Raw genomic sequence first — 16,572 nt, 5'->3', positions numbered from 1 at the left:
AGAAATAAATGAAACAGAGAGGAAAAAAGAAAAACAAATTAAAAGAAATGAGGACAATATTAGAGACCTCTGGGACAATGTTAAACGCTCCAACATTCGAATCATAGGAATCCCAGAAGAAGAAGACAAAAAGAAAGACCATGAAAGAATACTTGAGGAGATAATAGTTGAAAACTTCCCTAAAATAGGGAAAGAAATAATCACCCAAGTCGAAGAAACCCAGAGAGTCCCCAACAGGATAAACCCAAGGCGAAATACTCCAAGACACATATTAATCCAATTAACAAAGATCAAACACAAAGAACAAATATTAAAAGCAGCAAGGGAAAAAACAGCAAATAACACACAAGGGGATTCCCATAAGGATAACAGCTGATCTTTCAACAGAAACTCTTTAGGCCAGGAGGGAATGGCAAGACATACTTAAAGTGATGAAAGAAAATAACCTACAGCCCAGACTACTGTACCCAGCAAGGATCTCATTCAAATATGAAGGAGAAATCAAAAGCTTTACAGACAAGCAAAAGCTGAGAGAATTCAGCATTACCAAACCAGCTCTCCAACAAATGCTAAAGGATATTTTCTAGACAGGAAAAACAGAAAGGGTGTATAAACTCGAACCCAAAGCAATAAAGAAAATGGCTACAGGATCGTACTTATCAATAATTACCTTAAACGTAAATGGGTTAAATGTCCCAACCAAAAGACAAAGGCTGGCTGAATGGATACAAAAACAAGACCCCCATATATGTTGTCTGCAAGAGACCCACCTCAAAACGAGGGACACATACAGACTGAAAGTGAAGGGCTGAAAAAGATATTCCATTCTAATAGAGACCAATAGAAAGCAGGAGTAGCAATACTCATATCAGATAAAATAGACTTTAAAACAAAGACTGTGAAAAGAGACAAAGAAGGAAACTACATAATGATCAAAGGATCAATCCTAGATGAAGATATAACAATTATAAATATTTATGCACCCAACATAGGAGCACCACAATATTTAAGACAATTACTAACAAGTATGAAAGGGGAAATTAACAGTAATGCAATAATAGTGGGAGATTTTAATACCCCACTTACATCTATGGATAGATCAACTAAACAGAAAATTAACAAGGAAACACAAACTTTAAATGATACAATAGACCAGTTAGACCTAATAGATATCTATAGGACATTTCACCCCAAAACAATGAATTTCACCTTTTTCTCAAGAGCACATGGAACCTTTTCCAGGATAGATCACATCCTGGGCCATAAATCTAGCCTTGGTAACTTCAAAAAAGTTGAAATCATTCCAAGCATCTTTTCTGACCACAATGCAGTAAGATTAGATCTCAATTACGGGAGAAAAACTATTAAAAATGCCAACATATGGAGGCTGAACAACACGCTGCTGAATAATGAACAAATCATAGAAGAAATCAAAAGAGAAATCAAAATATGCATAGAAATGAATGAAAATGAAAACACAACAACCCAAAACCTCTGGGACACTGTAAAAGCAGTGCTAAGGGGGAAGTTCATAGCAATACAGGCACACCTCAAGAAACAAGAAAAAAGTCAACTGATTAACCTAACTCTACATCTAAAGAACTAGAAAAGGAAGAAATGAAGAACCCCAGGGTCAGTAGAAGGAAAGAAATTGTAAAAATTAGGGCAGAGATAAATGCAAAAGAAACAAAAGAGACCATAGCAAAAATCAACAAAGCCAAAAGCTGGTTCCTTGAGAAGGTAAATAAAATTGACAAACCACTAGCCAGACTTATCAAGAAACATAGGGAGAAGAACCAAATCAATAAAATTAGAAATGAAAATGGAGAGATCACAACTGACAACACAGAAATACAAAGGATTATTAGAGAATACTATCAGCAATTATATGGCAATAAAATGAATAACCTGGAATAAATGGACAAATTCCTAGAAAAGTACAACTTTCCAAAACTGAACCAGGAAGAAATAGAAAATCTGAACAGACCCATCACAAGCACGGAACTAGAGGCTGTAATCAGGAATCTTCCAGCAAACAAAAGCCCAGGTCCAGACGGCTTCACTGCCGAATTCTACCAAAAATTTAAAGAAGAGCTAACACCTATTCTACTCAAACTCTTCCAGAAAATAGCAGAGGAAAGGAAACTTCCAAACTCATTCTATGAGGCCAACATCACCCTAATCCCAAAACCTGGTAAAGACCCCACAAAAAAAGAAAACTACAGGCCAATATCACTGATGAACATAGATGCAAAAATCCTTAACAAAATTCTAGCAATCAGAATCCAACAACACATTAAGAAGATCATACATCATGACCAAGTGGGCTTTATCCCAGGAATGCAAGTTTTCTTCAATATCCGCAAATCAATCAGCGTAATACACCACATTAACAAACTGAAAAATAAAAATCATATGATTATCTCAATAGATGCAGAGAAAGTCTTCGACAAAATTCAACATCCATTTATGATAAAAACCCTCCAGAAAGTGGGAATAGAAGGGACATACCTCAACATAATAAAAGCTATATATGACAAACCCACAGCAAACATTATCCTCAATGGTGAAAAACTGAAAGCATTTCCCCTAAAGTCAGGAACAAGACAAGGGTGCCCACTCTCACCACTACTATTCAACATAGTCCTGGAAGTTTTGGCCACAGCAATCAGAGCAGAAAAAGACATAAAAGGAATACAAATTCGAAAAGAAGAAGTAAAACTATCACTGTTCACTGATGACATGATCCTCTACACAGAAAACCCTAGAGGCTCTACCAGAAAACTACTAGAGCTAATCAATGATTACAGTAACGTTGCAGGATATAAAATCAACACACAGAAATCCCTTGCATTCCTATACACTAATAATGAGAAAATAGAAAGAGAAATTAAGGAAACTATTCCATTCACTGTTGCAACGAAAAGAATTAAATACTTAGGAATATATCTACCTAAGGAAACAAAAGACTTGTACATAGAAAACTATAAAATGCTACTGAAAGCAATCAAAGACGACACTAATAGATGGAGAAATATACCATGTTCATGGATTGGAAGAATAAATATTGTAAAAATGAGTATACTACCCAAAGTAATTTATACATTCAATGCAATCCCTATCAAGCTACCAACGATATTTTTCACAGAACTAGAACAAATAATCTCACAATTTGTATGGAAATACAAAAAATCTCGAATACCTAAAGCAATCTTGAGGAAGAAAAATGGAACTGGGGGAATTAACCTGCCGGACTTCACGCTCTACTACAAAGCCACAGTCATCAAGACAGTATGGTACTGGCATAAAGACAGAAATATAGATCAACGGAACAAAATAGAAAGCCCAGAGATAAATCCACGCACCTATGGACACCTCATCTTTGACAAAGGAGGCAAGAATATAAAATGGAGAAAAGACAGTCTCTTTAACAAGTGGTGCTGGGAAAACTGGTCGGCCACTTGTAAAAGAATGAAACTAGAACACTTCCTAACACCATACACAAAAATAAACTAAAAATGGATTAGAGCGCTAAATGTAAGACCAGAAACTATAAAACTCCTAGAGGAGAACGTAGGCAAAACACTCTCCGACATAAATCACAGCAGGATCCTCCATGACCCACCTCCCAGAATATTGGAAATAAAAGCAAAAATAAACAAATGGGACCTAATTATAATCAAAAGCTTCTGCACAGCAAAGGAAACTATAAGTAAGGTGAAAAGACAGCCTTCAGAATGGGAGAAAATAATGGCAAATGAAGCAACTGATAAAGGATTAATCTCCAAAATATACAAGCAGCTCCTGCAGCTCAATTCCAGAAAAATAAATGACCCAATCAAAAAATGGGCCAAAGAACTAAACAGACATTTCTCCAAAGAAGACATAAAGATGGCTAACAAACACATGAAAAAATGCTCAACATCCCTCATAATCAGAGAGATGCAAATCAAAACCACAATGAGATACCATTTCACACCAATCAGAATGGCTGCTATCCAAAAGTCTACATGCAATAAATCTGGAGAGGATGTGGAGAGAAAGGAACCCTCTTACACTGTTGGTGGGAATGCAAACTAGTACAGCCACTGTGGAGAACAGTGTGGAGATTCCTCAAAAAACTGGAAATAGAACTGCCATATGATACAGCAATCGCACTCCTGGGCATACACACTGAGGAAACCAGAATTGAAAGAGACACATGTACTCCAATGTTCACTGCAGCACTGTTTATAATAGCCCGGACATGGAAGCAACCCAACCTAGATGTCCATCTGCAGACGAATAGATAAGAAAGCTTTGGTACATATACATAATGGAGTATTATTCAGCCATTAAAAAGAAAACATTTGAATCAGTTCTAATGAGGTGGATGAAACTGGAGCCTATTATACAGAGTGAAGTAAGCCAGAAAGAAAAATACCAATACAGTATATTAACGCATATATATGGAATTTAGAAAGATGCAAATGATAACCTGTATACGAGACAGCAAAAGAGATACAGATGTATAGAACAGTCTTTGGGACTCTATGGGAGAGGGTGAGGGTGGGATGATTTGGGAGAATGGCATTGAAACACGTATGTTGTTATATGTGAAACGAATCACTAGTTCAGGGTCAATGCATGTTATAGGATGCTCGGGGCTGGCATGCGGGGATGACCCAGAGGGAGGATAAAGGGAGGAGGGAGGTGGGAGGGGGGTTCAGGAGGGGGAACTTATGTAAACCCGGGGCGAATTCATGTCAATGTATAGCAAAACCAACCAATATAATATTGTAAAATAATTTGCCTCCAATACAAAATAAATTAATTACCAAAAAAAAAAAATAAATAAATAAAAGCACCGGGGAGCCGTGACGTGAGCAGCCTGTGCGCTGGTTCTCGAGGCGGTCCCCTCCCACGGCCACCTCTGGTGGGCTCTTGAGCATCCCCAGAGCAGACGGGCAGGGGCAGAGAGAGGCAGGGTCTTCACTTGTCAAAGGTCACTCCCAATGCTTCGCTTTGGCTGAGCACCTGGGGGACCTTAGTGTCACCAGCCATTACCTGTTGGAGGAGCTCGGGAGCAAGCAAATTTACACTCAGAAACAAGCAGACTTTAAAGGGGATCAGCTTACACACACGTTGGTAGAGAAAATTCCCAGTACATAAACAGAAGCTTGAGTCTGGTTTAAGGGGGTAAAATGAATTCAAGTTATAAAGCAAAAGGTGAGAAAATTCATTTTGGGAAAAAAGCCAGTGGAGATAGACGTTCACATATTTTTCTTTACGTGCAACATCACTTAAATTCTTTGTAATGATTGCTGTTGTTCAGGCGTGTCTGACTCTTTGTGACCCCATGGACTGCAGCATGCCAGGCTTCCCTGTCCTTCACTATCTCCCAGAAGTTGCTCAAACTCACGTCCATCGGGTCAGTGATGCCATCCAACCGTCTCGTCCTCTGTCGCACCTTCTCCTCCTGCCTTCGATCTTTCCTAGCATCAGGGTCTTTTCCAATCTGTCAGTTCTTTGCATCAGGTGGCCAAAGTACTGAACCTTCAGCCTCAGCATCAGTCCTTCCAATGCATATTCAGGACTGATTTCCTTTAGGATTGATTGATCTCCATGCAGTCCAGGGGACTCTCAAGATTCTTCTCCAACACCTCAGTTCAGAAGCATCGATTCTTTGGTGCTCAGCTTCTTTACGGTCCAACTCTCACATCCATACATGACTACTGGAAAAACCATAGCTGTAACTAGGTGTTCCTTTGGTGGCAAAGTAATGTCTCTGCTTTTTAATATGCTGTCTAGCTTGGCCATAGCTTTTCTCCCAATGATAATTCATATTCAGTTCAGTTCACTTGCTCAGTCGTGTCTGACTGTGCGACCCCATGAATCACAGCACGCCAGGCTTCCCTGTCCATCACCAACTCCCAGAACTTGCTCAAACTCATGTCCAATGAGTTGGTGATGCCGTCCAACCATCTCATCCTCTGTCACCCACTCTCTTCCTGCCTTCAATCTTTCCCAGCATCAGGGTCTTTTCCAATATGAAAATTCATATTAAAAAACTGGAAATAATTACCTCAAGCAATTTTTAAATGTAATAACAAAGTTGGCAAGTCTGTGTTTTATAAAATGAGCATCAAGCTCGTGGTTTAAAAAGCTGTTTTAGGACCTACTATATTAAAAAAAAAAAAAATGGAGAGAAGACAAAAGAATGATCTATTTGAGACTGGCCCTGTGTTAGAAATTGCTGAGGCTAATTGCTGGGTCATGGGCATTTATTATACTATATTATAGAAGTGGTATATGATTATACCACTTTTGTGCATGTTTGAAATTTTCCACCTTAAAAAATTAAAAAACAGGTTCAGTTCAGTTCAGTCGCTCAGTCGTGTCTGACTCTCCGCGACCCCATGAATCACAGCACGCCAGGCCTCCCTGTCCATCACCAACTCCCGGAGTTCACTCAAACTCATGTCCATAGAGTCGGTGATGCCATCCAGCCATCTCATCTCGGTCGTCCCCTTCTCCTCCCGCCCCCAACCTTTCCCAGCATCAGAGTCTTTTCCAGTGAGTCAACTCGTCGCATGAGGTGGCCAAAGTATTGCAGCTTCAGCTTTAGCATCAGTCCTTCCAATGAACACCCAGGATCGATCTCCCCCAGAATGGACTGGCTGGATCTCCTTGCGGTACAAGGGTCTCTCAAGAGTCTTCTCCAGCACCACAGTTCAAAAGCATCAATTTTTCGACGATCAGCTTTCTTCACAGTCCAACCCTCACATCCATACATGACCATGGGAAAAACCATAGCCTTGACTAGACGGACCTTTGTTGGCAAAGTAATGTCTCTGCTTTTTAATATATTATCAAGGTTGATCATAACTTTCCTTCCAAGGAGTAAGCGTCTTTTAATTTCATGGCTGCAATCAGCATCTGCAGTGATTTTGGAGCCCAAAAAAACAAAGTCTGACACTGTTTTATTTTCTGTTAAAGTCTTCTCCAGCAACACAGTTCGAAAGCATCAGTTCTTCAATGCTCAGCCTTCTTTATGGTCCAATTTTCACACCCATACGTAACTACTGGAAAAACGATAGCTTTGACTATACGGACCTTTGTCGGCAAAGTGATGTCTCTACTTCTCAATATGCTGTCTAGGTTTGTCATAGCTTTCGAAGGAGTAAGCATTTTTAAATCTCATGGCTGTAGTCACAGTCTGCAGTGATTTTTGAGCCCAAGGAAACAAAACCTCTCACAGCTTCCACAGTACGGCATCGGCATTCAAATATTTTTAAAGCAAAACAAAAGTTTACTTTGAACTGGCTTAGTCATAAACAGCATCCCAAGCTCAACAGCCTCTGAGCAGCTGTTCTGAAAGTAAGGAAGTGCACCCCTGATTGGGAGACATTGAGCTCTCTGCCTAAGCGGGGAGGGCGCCTCACCGTGGGTCTCACCATGGGAGTCAGAACCACTGCCCCCTGGGAGCCCACGTCTGAGGCTCTGCAGTCCAGGCCCAGGAACACAGGCATGGTGGGGACAGTGCTGACACGTGAGGCTTTAAAACCCTCAGTAAACAATAGCATATGGTACGTAGTATTTTCTGATCTGCCTTTTGCAGCCACTATTTTGTATATCATAATGCATTCCACCTCATACATTTCAATGACTTTCTAGTGTTTTATTTTTGTGGTGGGGCCAATGATACATGTTGGCACACACCGGCCCGACTCACTTTGTTTGAGAGAAGCCAGATTTGGTTTTCCTGGTTAAGTCCTGATTATCTGAGACCACACGGGAACAGGAGCGAGTAAGGCTCATCAAAACATAGGAAGGACAAATCCTAATCAGACCGGAGCTCTAACCCTGCCTTTTGTCACAATGACCCAGTTCTCAACAGGCTAGCCCACTGCCCTGAAGTTCCCTGCTGCTCTGTGCTCTTTCAGTAAAAACGCTAACAAGCCAACAGATTCACGTTCAAATAAAACAAGGGAGTCAGGAGAGGAATTCCACAAAATGGTTAAACCAAGTCCCAAATAATTCAAACCTGCAAGTTGCAGTCACCCCCAAATTTTAAAAAATGTATTTCTTTCCAGTACGCTGATTTACCATGATTTACCATGATGTACATCATGATTTACCATGACATACCGTGATGTACATAATTTACATGATGTACATGTTTTAGGGTCATAAGAACTTTACACGGGGACTTGATTTCCAGCGTGGGAGGTCACATGAAAAGGTCTTTACCTTCCCTCCTCAGTAATTCAATACTATAAAAGTCAGACACAGTACAGTAAAGGCCATTACCTGTCGATGCATAGAATCCTCATTTGCGATTTCATTTTCAAGTTTATCATTGAAGTCATGCACATAGGCAGCTTCACGCTGTGTGGCGAGGGAGCGTTTCTCTAGGGTAATGATTCTCTTTTCCATGTCCTCCTTCTGGGCCATGGCCTACACCGGGCATTGCAGAGGAGAAAAGGTAAGTTGTTATCATGGAACACTCCGATACACTTAAGAGTAACAAAGCTGGACTAAATCCTAAGTTTCAAATCAAACATAAAGTCAGTGTACTCAAAATTAAACTCCTAGACGTGGCAGTTTTCTTGAACGTGAGCAAAAGCACGCCTACCTCAAAGGTCACATTTGCCACGATGGGCAGCCATCTGTCGGAATGTTCTGCCCGACTAATCGGTTTACCAAGCTTCTTTGCTATATAATAAATCCAAACAGCAAACAAAAAGTATACTAATCTACCCTGTTATTGCAAGAATTCCAGGAGGGAAGGTATCTGGCATGAAGTCAGGACCTCTGTCTGCTACACCATACAGGCGGACTTGACCCAGAACAGGGAGGGACCTTCAACAGACCCAAGAGGGGACTCTGAGGCTCGTTTCCTCGGGTAAAAGTTGGAAAAATCTCATGCAATTTCCTCAAAATTAAAGTAAGACTATTAATGAGTGGAAACAGAAGTCAAAGTGTAACACAACTGGAGGCAGCCTTCTCAAGCAGAGTTAAACCACATGTATGAAATGCTCAAACCAGGACCAGAACTTGCTGCTGGTGCGACTCCTGTCTGCCAGCTCAAAATCCATTTTGGGTCCCTCCGCGGTCACTAAGTAACCAATGTAGGCCAAGTCCTAATATTAAAAGTGAAAGGTCTTAAAAACACTTTTTCCAGAATTCTCAACGTATTAAACTCTGTCACCTAATCTCCTCCTGTTGCCAAAGAGTAGTGTGAGAAGGTTATACAAACATGTGCAAATATTTCTGTTTTGAGTTCTCACACAGAATTCCTCACACCAAGCTACTAAACAAGTACACCTGCTGGAACACATGCTGGAGGGGCTCTGTCTGAGACGGTGTCACGGGGGAGGGGTGGGGCAGGGTGGGGGCTGTCTGTCTGCATACAGAGGAGAGATGAGGCTCACAGGAGGAGGCCTGAACCCCCAGCACTCTTCTGTTTTCACAATGACCGTTAGGTAGTTTCTCATAAATCATGACACCCGCAGACACGACTGCCAGAAACATCAGGAGTCTACGCGGTTACACAGCTCGAGCCTGAGGACCTGAGGGTGAGCAAGTGCCACTCGACTGGTCTGACCGCCGGGATCACCGTCACACATCCCTGTCAAGGAGCGGAAGCTCAGCAAACCAGAGAAGACGGCCAGGCAAGCTGCCTCGGCAGAGCCCACACAGCATGCTCCCATCTCTCCGAGAGAACGGCCTCCACAGACGTCACCAGACTCGGCTGAGCGAATCAGAAGGAATCTCAGCATCGTCAGGAATACATTCGACAGGCAGGTGGGGGGGCGGGTGAACTGGGAGACTGGGGCTGGCATGTATACACTGCTGATACTACGTATCAAGTCAACAGCCAGTAAGGACCTAGTGTACAGCACAGGGAAGGCTCCTCAGTGCTCTGTGGTGAAGGAAATGGGTAGGAAATCTAAACAACAGGGATATACGTAGATATATATACACATATACATGACTGATTCAGTTTGCTGCACAGCAGAAATTGATCCAGCAGTGTAAAGCAACTACATGCCAAGAAATGAATGAATGGATAAATGAATGTTTTAAAAGGAACACACTGGGCCCCCTAGAACTTGTAGAAATGAGGAGTCCACACCCAGGGTGCAGCACAGCGCAAGGGCTACCCTCATGTTGGTCCACTGCCAACGGACCGCCTGGATCAGGCCTCTTCTACCCCAGAGACCTCGACACAGAGGCGGGGAGACAGCCTGTCGTGGTCTCACCAGAGCTCTGCTCTTACTCGTGCAGCCATCCCGAGGCTGAGATCACCGGGAGAACAAGGGACCCACAACCACCTCAGGGCAACAGACACGGCCGCCGTCACTCACTTCGCGGACATCCCGCTCCAGTTTCATGTTCACTTCCTCAGACTTGAGGAGTTTCTTCCTGGCCGTGTCCAGGTCCTCCTCCAGCTCTCTCACGTGGGCAGAGAGGGCTGCCAGGCGCTCTTTCATCTGGCTCTGCTCCCGCAACTGCTTGTCTATGACTTCCTGGAGCTCACTCATCTTAGCCAGGTTTTGCTCGTGGCTTAGAGAGCCATCAGACGATCTCTGAGGGGGAAAGGAAGCCTTAGACAGCCTTGTTTTGGGAGGGAGGGGACACAGCACTTCCAGGAAATCGGCGAGGTCAAAACTGCCTTCTGCACCTCTGGGAGTTCACAGGACCCTCACGGCCGCTCAGACCTACATGGTGCATTGGTGATTTTGTCCATCCCGATTAGAACCGGGTGATTAGAGTCAGACTTTGTCTTCTCCTGGACAAAGGGGTGCTTAAGAGATCCTGCAGCTCTGAGCCACAAGTCTAGTTTGCTAGTCATTAAAATACCCCAGGTGGGCGGGTCCTCAATCAGAAAGATAAATAGCATGTGATTCCCACCACTACAGCCTTCATACATTTCTAAAACGAAAGGATACAAATGACAAACCTTTAACTGAAATTACACGATGACTGATCAAACTTACCTCTTTATGTGTAGCACCTAATTCTTCTTCTAACAAATGACACCTTTCGAGTGCTATACCTAACTGCTCTCTGAACTCAAATACAAGGCGTCGAGTCACTGTGTGTTGATGTGTGTATACACGTTAGTGCACTCCTCATTCTATACTCACTCTAATACATGGCTACTGTAACAGATTATCTTTAATGGCTCTCATTGATCTTAACATCAAGAAAATCTGCTTGTTAACAGCTTTAAATTCTAAGTTTGAGAGAACAAAATGTTATCCTAAATTAATTATATTGCCCAGTTTTTAACTGCAAATTGATATACAGAATATAATAAACCTTGAGACATTTATGCCAACTAATACTTTTTAACTGGGGGCTTCCCAGGTGGCTCAGTGGTAAAGAACCCGCCTGCCAACGCAAGAGGGCAGGTTCGATCCCTGGGTTGGGAAGATCCCCTGGAGTAGAAGATGGCCACCCACTCCAGTATTCTTGCCTGGGAAGCCCCATGAAGAGAGGAGCATGGTGGGCTATAGTCCACAGGGTCACAAAGATACAGACATGACTGAGCATATACGTAGGCAATGCTTTTTAACCATATAAAACTCTGACTTCTTACAGAAAAAATGTATTTACAAGAATTCAAGAAGCTCAAAAGTCAACTAGTTACATAAATACATGCATCATCCACCTAACAAGGCAGCAAGTGTACAAATTCAGGAGGTTGGGTGGCTGGTACCTTCTCATCCAGGGCCTTGTGGTGGTCAAAAAGAAATTTCAGCGCCCTGAGCACCTCCAACTCGCTGGTCATGCTGGCTGAGGGCTGCTCCTGCTGCTTGCCCGCCGTCATCTGGAGGGATGGCACATTCCGGGAAACCAGGTACTCCAGGTGCTCCAGCAGCAGCTGCAGGGTGGGGCCAAAGGAGCACCTTCAACCTCATACTTGCATTCAGGGCCGGTAACTCCTCTCAGCCTCACTCTAAAACCGAAACCATGCTAAGGCATGTCAGAATCCCGCCAGTTCAGTCTCAAGTTAGAGTGGACTTCCCAGGTGGCCCAGTTGTTAAGACTCCACACTTCTGCAGGGGTCATGGGTTTTAATCCCTGGTCGGGGAACTAAGATCCCACACAAAGTGTAGCATGGACAAAAATGTAAGTGAAGAGAACTCCCCCTCAAATGTAATAAAATTACATTAGCTCTCATCATAAATTTGAAGCAAGGTATGAGAACCACGAACTGATCCACCCCAGTCTGCTCAGTGGGACGATGTGAAAAATGACTTGAAAATCAGACAGAGTTTAAAGTCAGCAGCACAGAGCCCAGAGGTAACTGCCGTGGGGCAAATGTCAACACGTCAGAATCCCTCTACTGACCCTGGTGTTGTTCCTTTCGGCTCTGAGCTCAGCGAGTTCTTCTTCTCTTTCCAGGAGCTGCTTCCTATATACATTTACCTCCTTGGTAGAAGTCAGAAACTTCTAGAAAACAATTAAATGAGTCACTAAATGCAAACACAAGTTAAAAAGAGAGCGAGACAATGAAGACTGACCCTGTCAAGTCTCTCCAGGCTCCACACAAAGGATCTCCCTGCTCCCCCAGAGAAGAGGGGGTCCGCTGACCCCAAGACCACACAGACCACCACAACTCAGACCGGCCATCAGCCTCCACCACGACCTGGCTGGCACGCGGCAAGGGAGAACCCAGAATCCAAGCCTGCCTTCTCAAGACCCAGGGACATCTGAGAAACGTTCCTAAACATAAACCTAACAACAAAGTGGATGAAGAGATTCTTAAACGACACACAGACAAGTGACCTAGAACCACTGGGGAGAGTGAGGAAGAAAGGCAAAGTCTACAAGGCCACCAGGCTTCGGAGTGTTCCTCTGGGAAAAAGGCTGATGGCACCCCAAGGCCATCTGTTAGCTTGACTCTAGTGAAGTCACACAGTCATTCAATAAACTGGTTAAAATGTTAAATCAGACAGAGACGCTGGAGCGCTCCTCCCTGGGGTCAGGGGGGGACGGTGGGGGAAGGCTGCTGAGACTGAGCTTACAAGGACCCCCTAGCCTCAAGTCACTCAAACCCTGAGTGAACAGAGAGCTCTGTGTCCACTAGAGGTCTGCGTCAGAGGAAACTCTGGAGAAGACAGCATCACCAGAACCTCTAGGGTTTTCCATACAGAATGCCCAACATGCAACCAAAAAAGCAAAAAAGGGTGTAACAACAAATACGAGCAAGAGAAAAAGAACCGAAACAGACCCAGAGGTATCAATGTATATCAGCATATCAGAGGTGTGTGTGTGCTACAGGGATCAAATGCAAATGTCACCAGTTCAAAAATACACTTGAAAAAAGGAAAAATTTCTGAGAATCAAAAGCGATTCTAGAACTTTACAATAACAGTGAACTGAATTTAAGATCTCAGTCTCTGGGCTTAACATCAAATTGGACGTAGCTGAAGAGAGGATCAGTGAACTGAAGGATGGATCGGTTAAAAAAAAAAATATATATATATATATGTGGGGGAAAAAGTATAGAATATATCAAAGGAGCCCATTGTTAAACTACGTTGTTAAAAACTATAAATGGGGACCCTCATAGTGGAGAAAAGACAGAAAGGGGAATAAGAAATGCCTACAGGGGTTGAAACTTAAGAGTCTCTTAATGAAAGTGAAAGAAGAGAGTGAAAAAGCTGGCATAAAACTCAACATGCAAAAAATGAAGATCATGGCATACGGCCCCATCACTTCATGGCAAATAAATGGGGAAACAATGGAAACAGTGACAGATTTTATTTTCTTGGGCTCCAAAATTACTGCAGATGGTGAAATTAAAAGATGTTTGCTCCTTGGAAGGAAAGCTATGAAAAACCTAGACAGCATATTAAAAAGCAGAGATATTACTTTGCCGACAAAGGTTCATTTAGCCAAAGCTATGTAGGAGCTCATTTAGTACTAGTTCATTTGGTCAAAGCCAGCAGTCACGTATGGATGTGAGAGTTGGCCCATGAAGAAGGCTGAATGCCAAAGAATCAATGCTTCTGAACTATGGTGTTGGAGAAGACTCTTGAGAGCCCCGTGGACTGCAAGGAAATCCAACCTGTCAATTCTAAAGCAAATCAGTCCTGAATATTCATTGGAAAGACTGGTGCTGAAGCTCCAATACTTTGGCCTCCTGATGCGAAGAACTGACTCATTGGAAAAGAACCTGATGCTGGGGAAGACTGAAGGCAGGAGGAGAAGGGGACGACAGAGGATGAGACGGTTGGATGGTATTACCGACTCGATGGACAGGAGCTTGAGCAGGCTCCAGGAGTTGGTGATGGACAAAGAAGCCTGGCATGTTGCAGTCCATGGGGTCGCAATGGGTCAGACACTGAGTGACTGAACTGACTGACAGGGACAGTGGCAAGAGTTGGTTCAAGAATCAGACCATTGACTCAAAAATGAAAACCACACATTGGTTTCAGCAGCTCTGCTGGTGCCTAAGGCAAGAAGAAAATGTTCAAGCTCAGAGGAAAAAAGGTGTGGCTTTGAATGGCACAGAAACACTGAGAGCTGACTTTTCAAGAACAAGGAAGTCAGAAGAAAATGGACGGGCATCTGTAAAATGCTGAAAAACAACCACCCACCCACCTGGAATTCTATACCCCACAGAAACACTCTTCCAAAGTGAAAACAAAATAAAGACTTTTAGGGCAAATGGAAATGAGACAACTCATCATGCACAGACATGAACTAAAAAAATATTCAGGCAGTGCTTTGGGAAAAAGAAAAGTAGTCTCTGACAGAAATATAAAAAACAAGTAAAGACCAACAATGAGGTAACTGTGAGGGTAAACATTAACTCTACAAAACCATGATGTTAACGCCAAAAATATATCTAACAATTTAAAGTATAACAGTGACAAGGAGGAGACAGTCGTGTCAGGGAGGCAATAAAAGTACTAAGTTAGACTTGAATGTAAAACACACGCTCTATCTGTGAATGGACACCCAACAACCTGACAGAGGAGTACAGAACTAGAAAAAGACTTCACACTTCTACAAGAAGCAAGAGAAAAGAACACAGAATAGGTGAGACAGACAGAAAACAAACAGTAACACGGTATCTATGCACTGAAATATCAACATTATAAATAGAGCAAATACTCTCATTAAAAGATAAAAACGATCAATTGATGACAATGAAAACTATACACTAGTCACAGAGGTTCCTGTTAAGATGGAAGATCTTTTAGACAGGTGAAGGTAAAAGATACCCAGGCAAACAAGGACAGAAAACTGATGTGGCAATATCACTGTCAAATAGTGTCTAAAGTAAGAAGCATCACTAGCCTTAAAAAGGAGCTTCTCATACTGATACAAGTTCAGTCCAGCAAGAACATGAGGATTCCACATTTGAATGTACCGAATAACATAACCTCAAAATATCAATACATAAAACTGACAGAAATAGAAAAGGAGTAACAGCCAAGTTCATACTCACAGTGGGAGACGTTAAAGACACATCTCTCAGGGAACTGGGCTCCCTGGGACGTAGTCACCCGCAGCCATGAAGTACCTGAATTGCGACTGGCTCTACGATGAGATGTGCTGCAAGCATGAAACACACACTGGATTTTAAAGACTTAGCGTGAACAAAAGAACGTGAAATATTTCATTAGGTTTTATCATGTTGATTACACACTGAAATGATAATATTTTTGGGTGTGTTAAAATAAAATACATTGCAAGTAATTTCACCTACTTCTGCTTTACAAAACGTGGCTACCGGAATCCGAATTACATGAGTCACAAACCTGATCTAACTGATACACACGGAATATTGCTTTCTCACTGATACATATTATTTTCAAGGGCCCAAGGAACATATCACAAAATGAATATATATTGGGCCATTAGGAAAGCTCAAACTCTTTCAAAGGACTGAACTAATGCGGGGTACACTTAGGGGCTGCAGTGGGCTGACGGTCTATGTGCCTCAAACTTCACCCCGCACGCGGTGATGAGCCCAGGAGGCAGGCACTCTGGGAGGGCTCAGGGCAGGAGGGAACGGGCGCCCATGCTGTTAGGACAGGGAGAAGCAGCAGGCAGTCTAGGAACCAGGAGACAGGCCTCAGCAGACGTGGCACCCGCTGGTGCTCTTGGGACTTGCCAGCCTCCAGTACTATAAGAAACAACTTTCTGTTGTTTTTCAGCTAGTCTATGGTATTTATAACAGTAGCCCCAAAAGACTAAGACGGGGCTCTTCATGGAACTAAGCTAGAAATCAAACAAGGGTCACTAGAAAAACAACCCCAAACATTAAGTTAAATGACATACTGCTTGAAGAATTTCATGAATAATCATTTTTAAAAAACACAATGAAAATTAGAAAATAATTTTCCATAAAAATCTGGCTTACTCAAACTTGTGGGACGCAGCAAACTGTGTTTAGAGGGTAACTTAAAGCCTTACACACATATACTGGGAAAGAAGGAAGGCTAAAAATCAATTAAGCCTCTATCCCTGCTGCTGCTGCTGCTAAGTCACTCCAGTCGTGTCCGATTCTGTGCGACCCCATAGACAGCAGCCCACCAGGCTCCCCCGTCCCTGGTATTC

At 42.7% G+C, this 16,572-nt stretch overlaps 1 protein-coding gene across 5 annotated transcripts in view; it reads right to left on the bottom strand.

Moving 5' to 3' along the window:
- LOC129538011 (liprin-alpha-1-like) overlaps window positions 1-16,572 on the bottom strand; it is a 79,777-nt gene that overhangs the window by 5,935 nt on the left and 57,270 nt on the right. For 3 of the 5 annotated variants that reach the window (XM_088827594.1, XM_088827596.1, XM_088827595.1), the window contains 4 exons: window positions 12,346-12,447; window positions 11,711-11,875; window positions 10,353-10,574; window positions 8,293-8,439 (listed from right to left, as the gene is read on the bottom strand). In XM_088827594.1, coding sequence (XP_088683720.1) covers window positions 8,293-8,439; window positions 10,353-10,574; window positions 11,711-11,875; window positions 12,346-12,447 — 636 coding nt within the window. The remainder of the gene's footprint in view (window positions 1-8,292; window positions 8,440-10,352; window positions 10,575-11,710; window positions 11,876-12,345; window positions 12,448-16,572) is intronic. The other 2 variants (XM_088827597.1, XM_088827599.1) reach the window with 1 other exon arrangement.

Source organism: Moschus berezovskii, chromosome 18 (assembly GCF_049115385.1).
Source record: "Moschus berezovskii isolate FMDL1 chromosome 18, NW_MosBer_1.0, whole genome shotgun sequence".
In the NCBI taxonomy this organism is placed as follows: domain Eukaryota; kingdom Metazoa; phylum Chordata; class Mammalia; order Artiodactyla; family Moschidae; genus Moschus; species Moschus berezovskii.
This window is presented reverse-complemented; position numbering and strand designations above follow the sequence as displayed.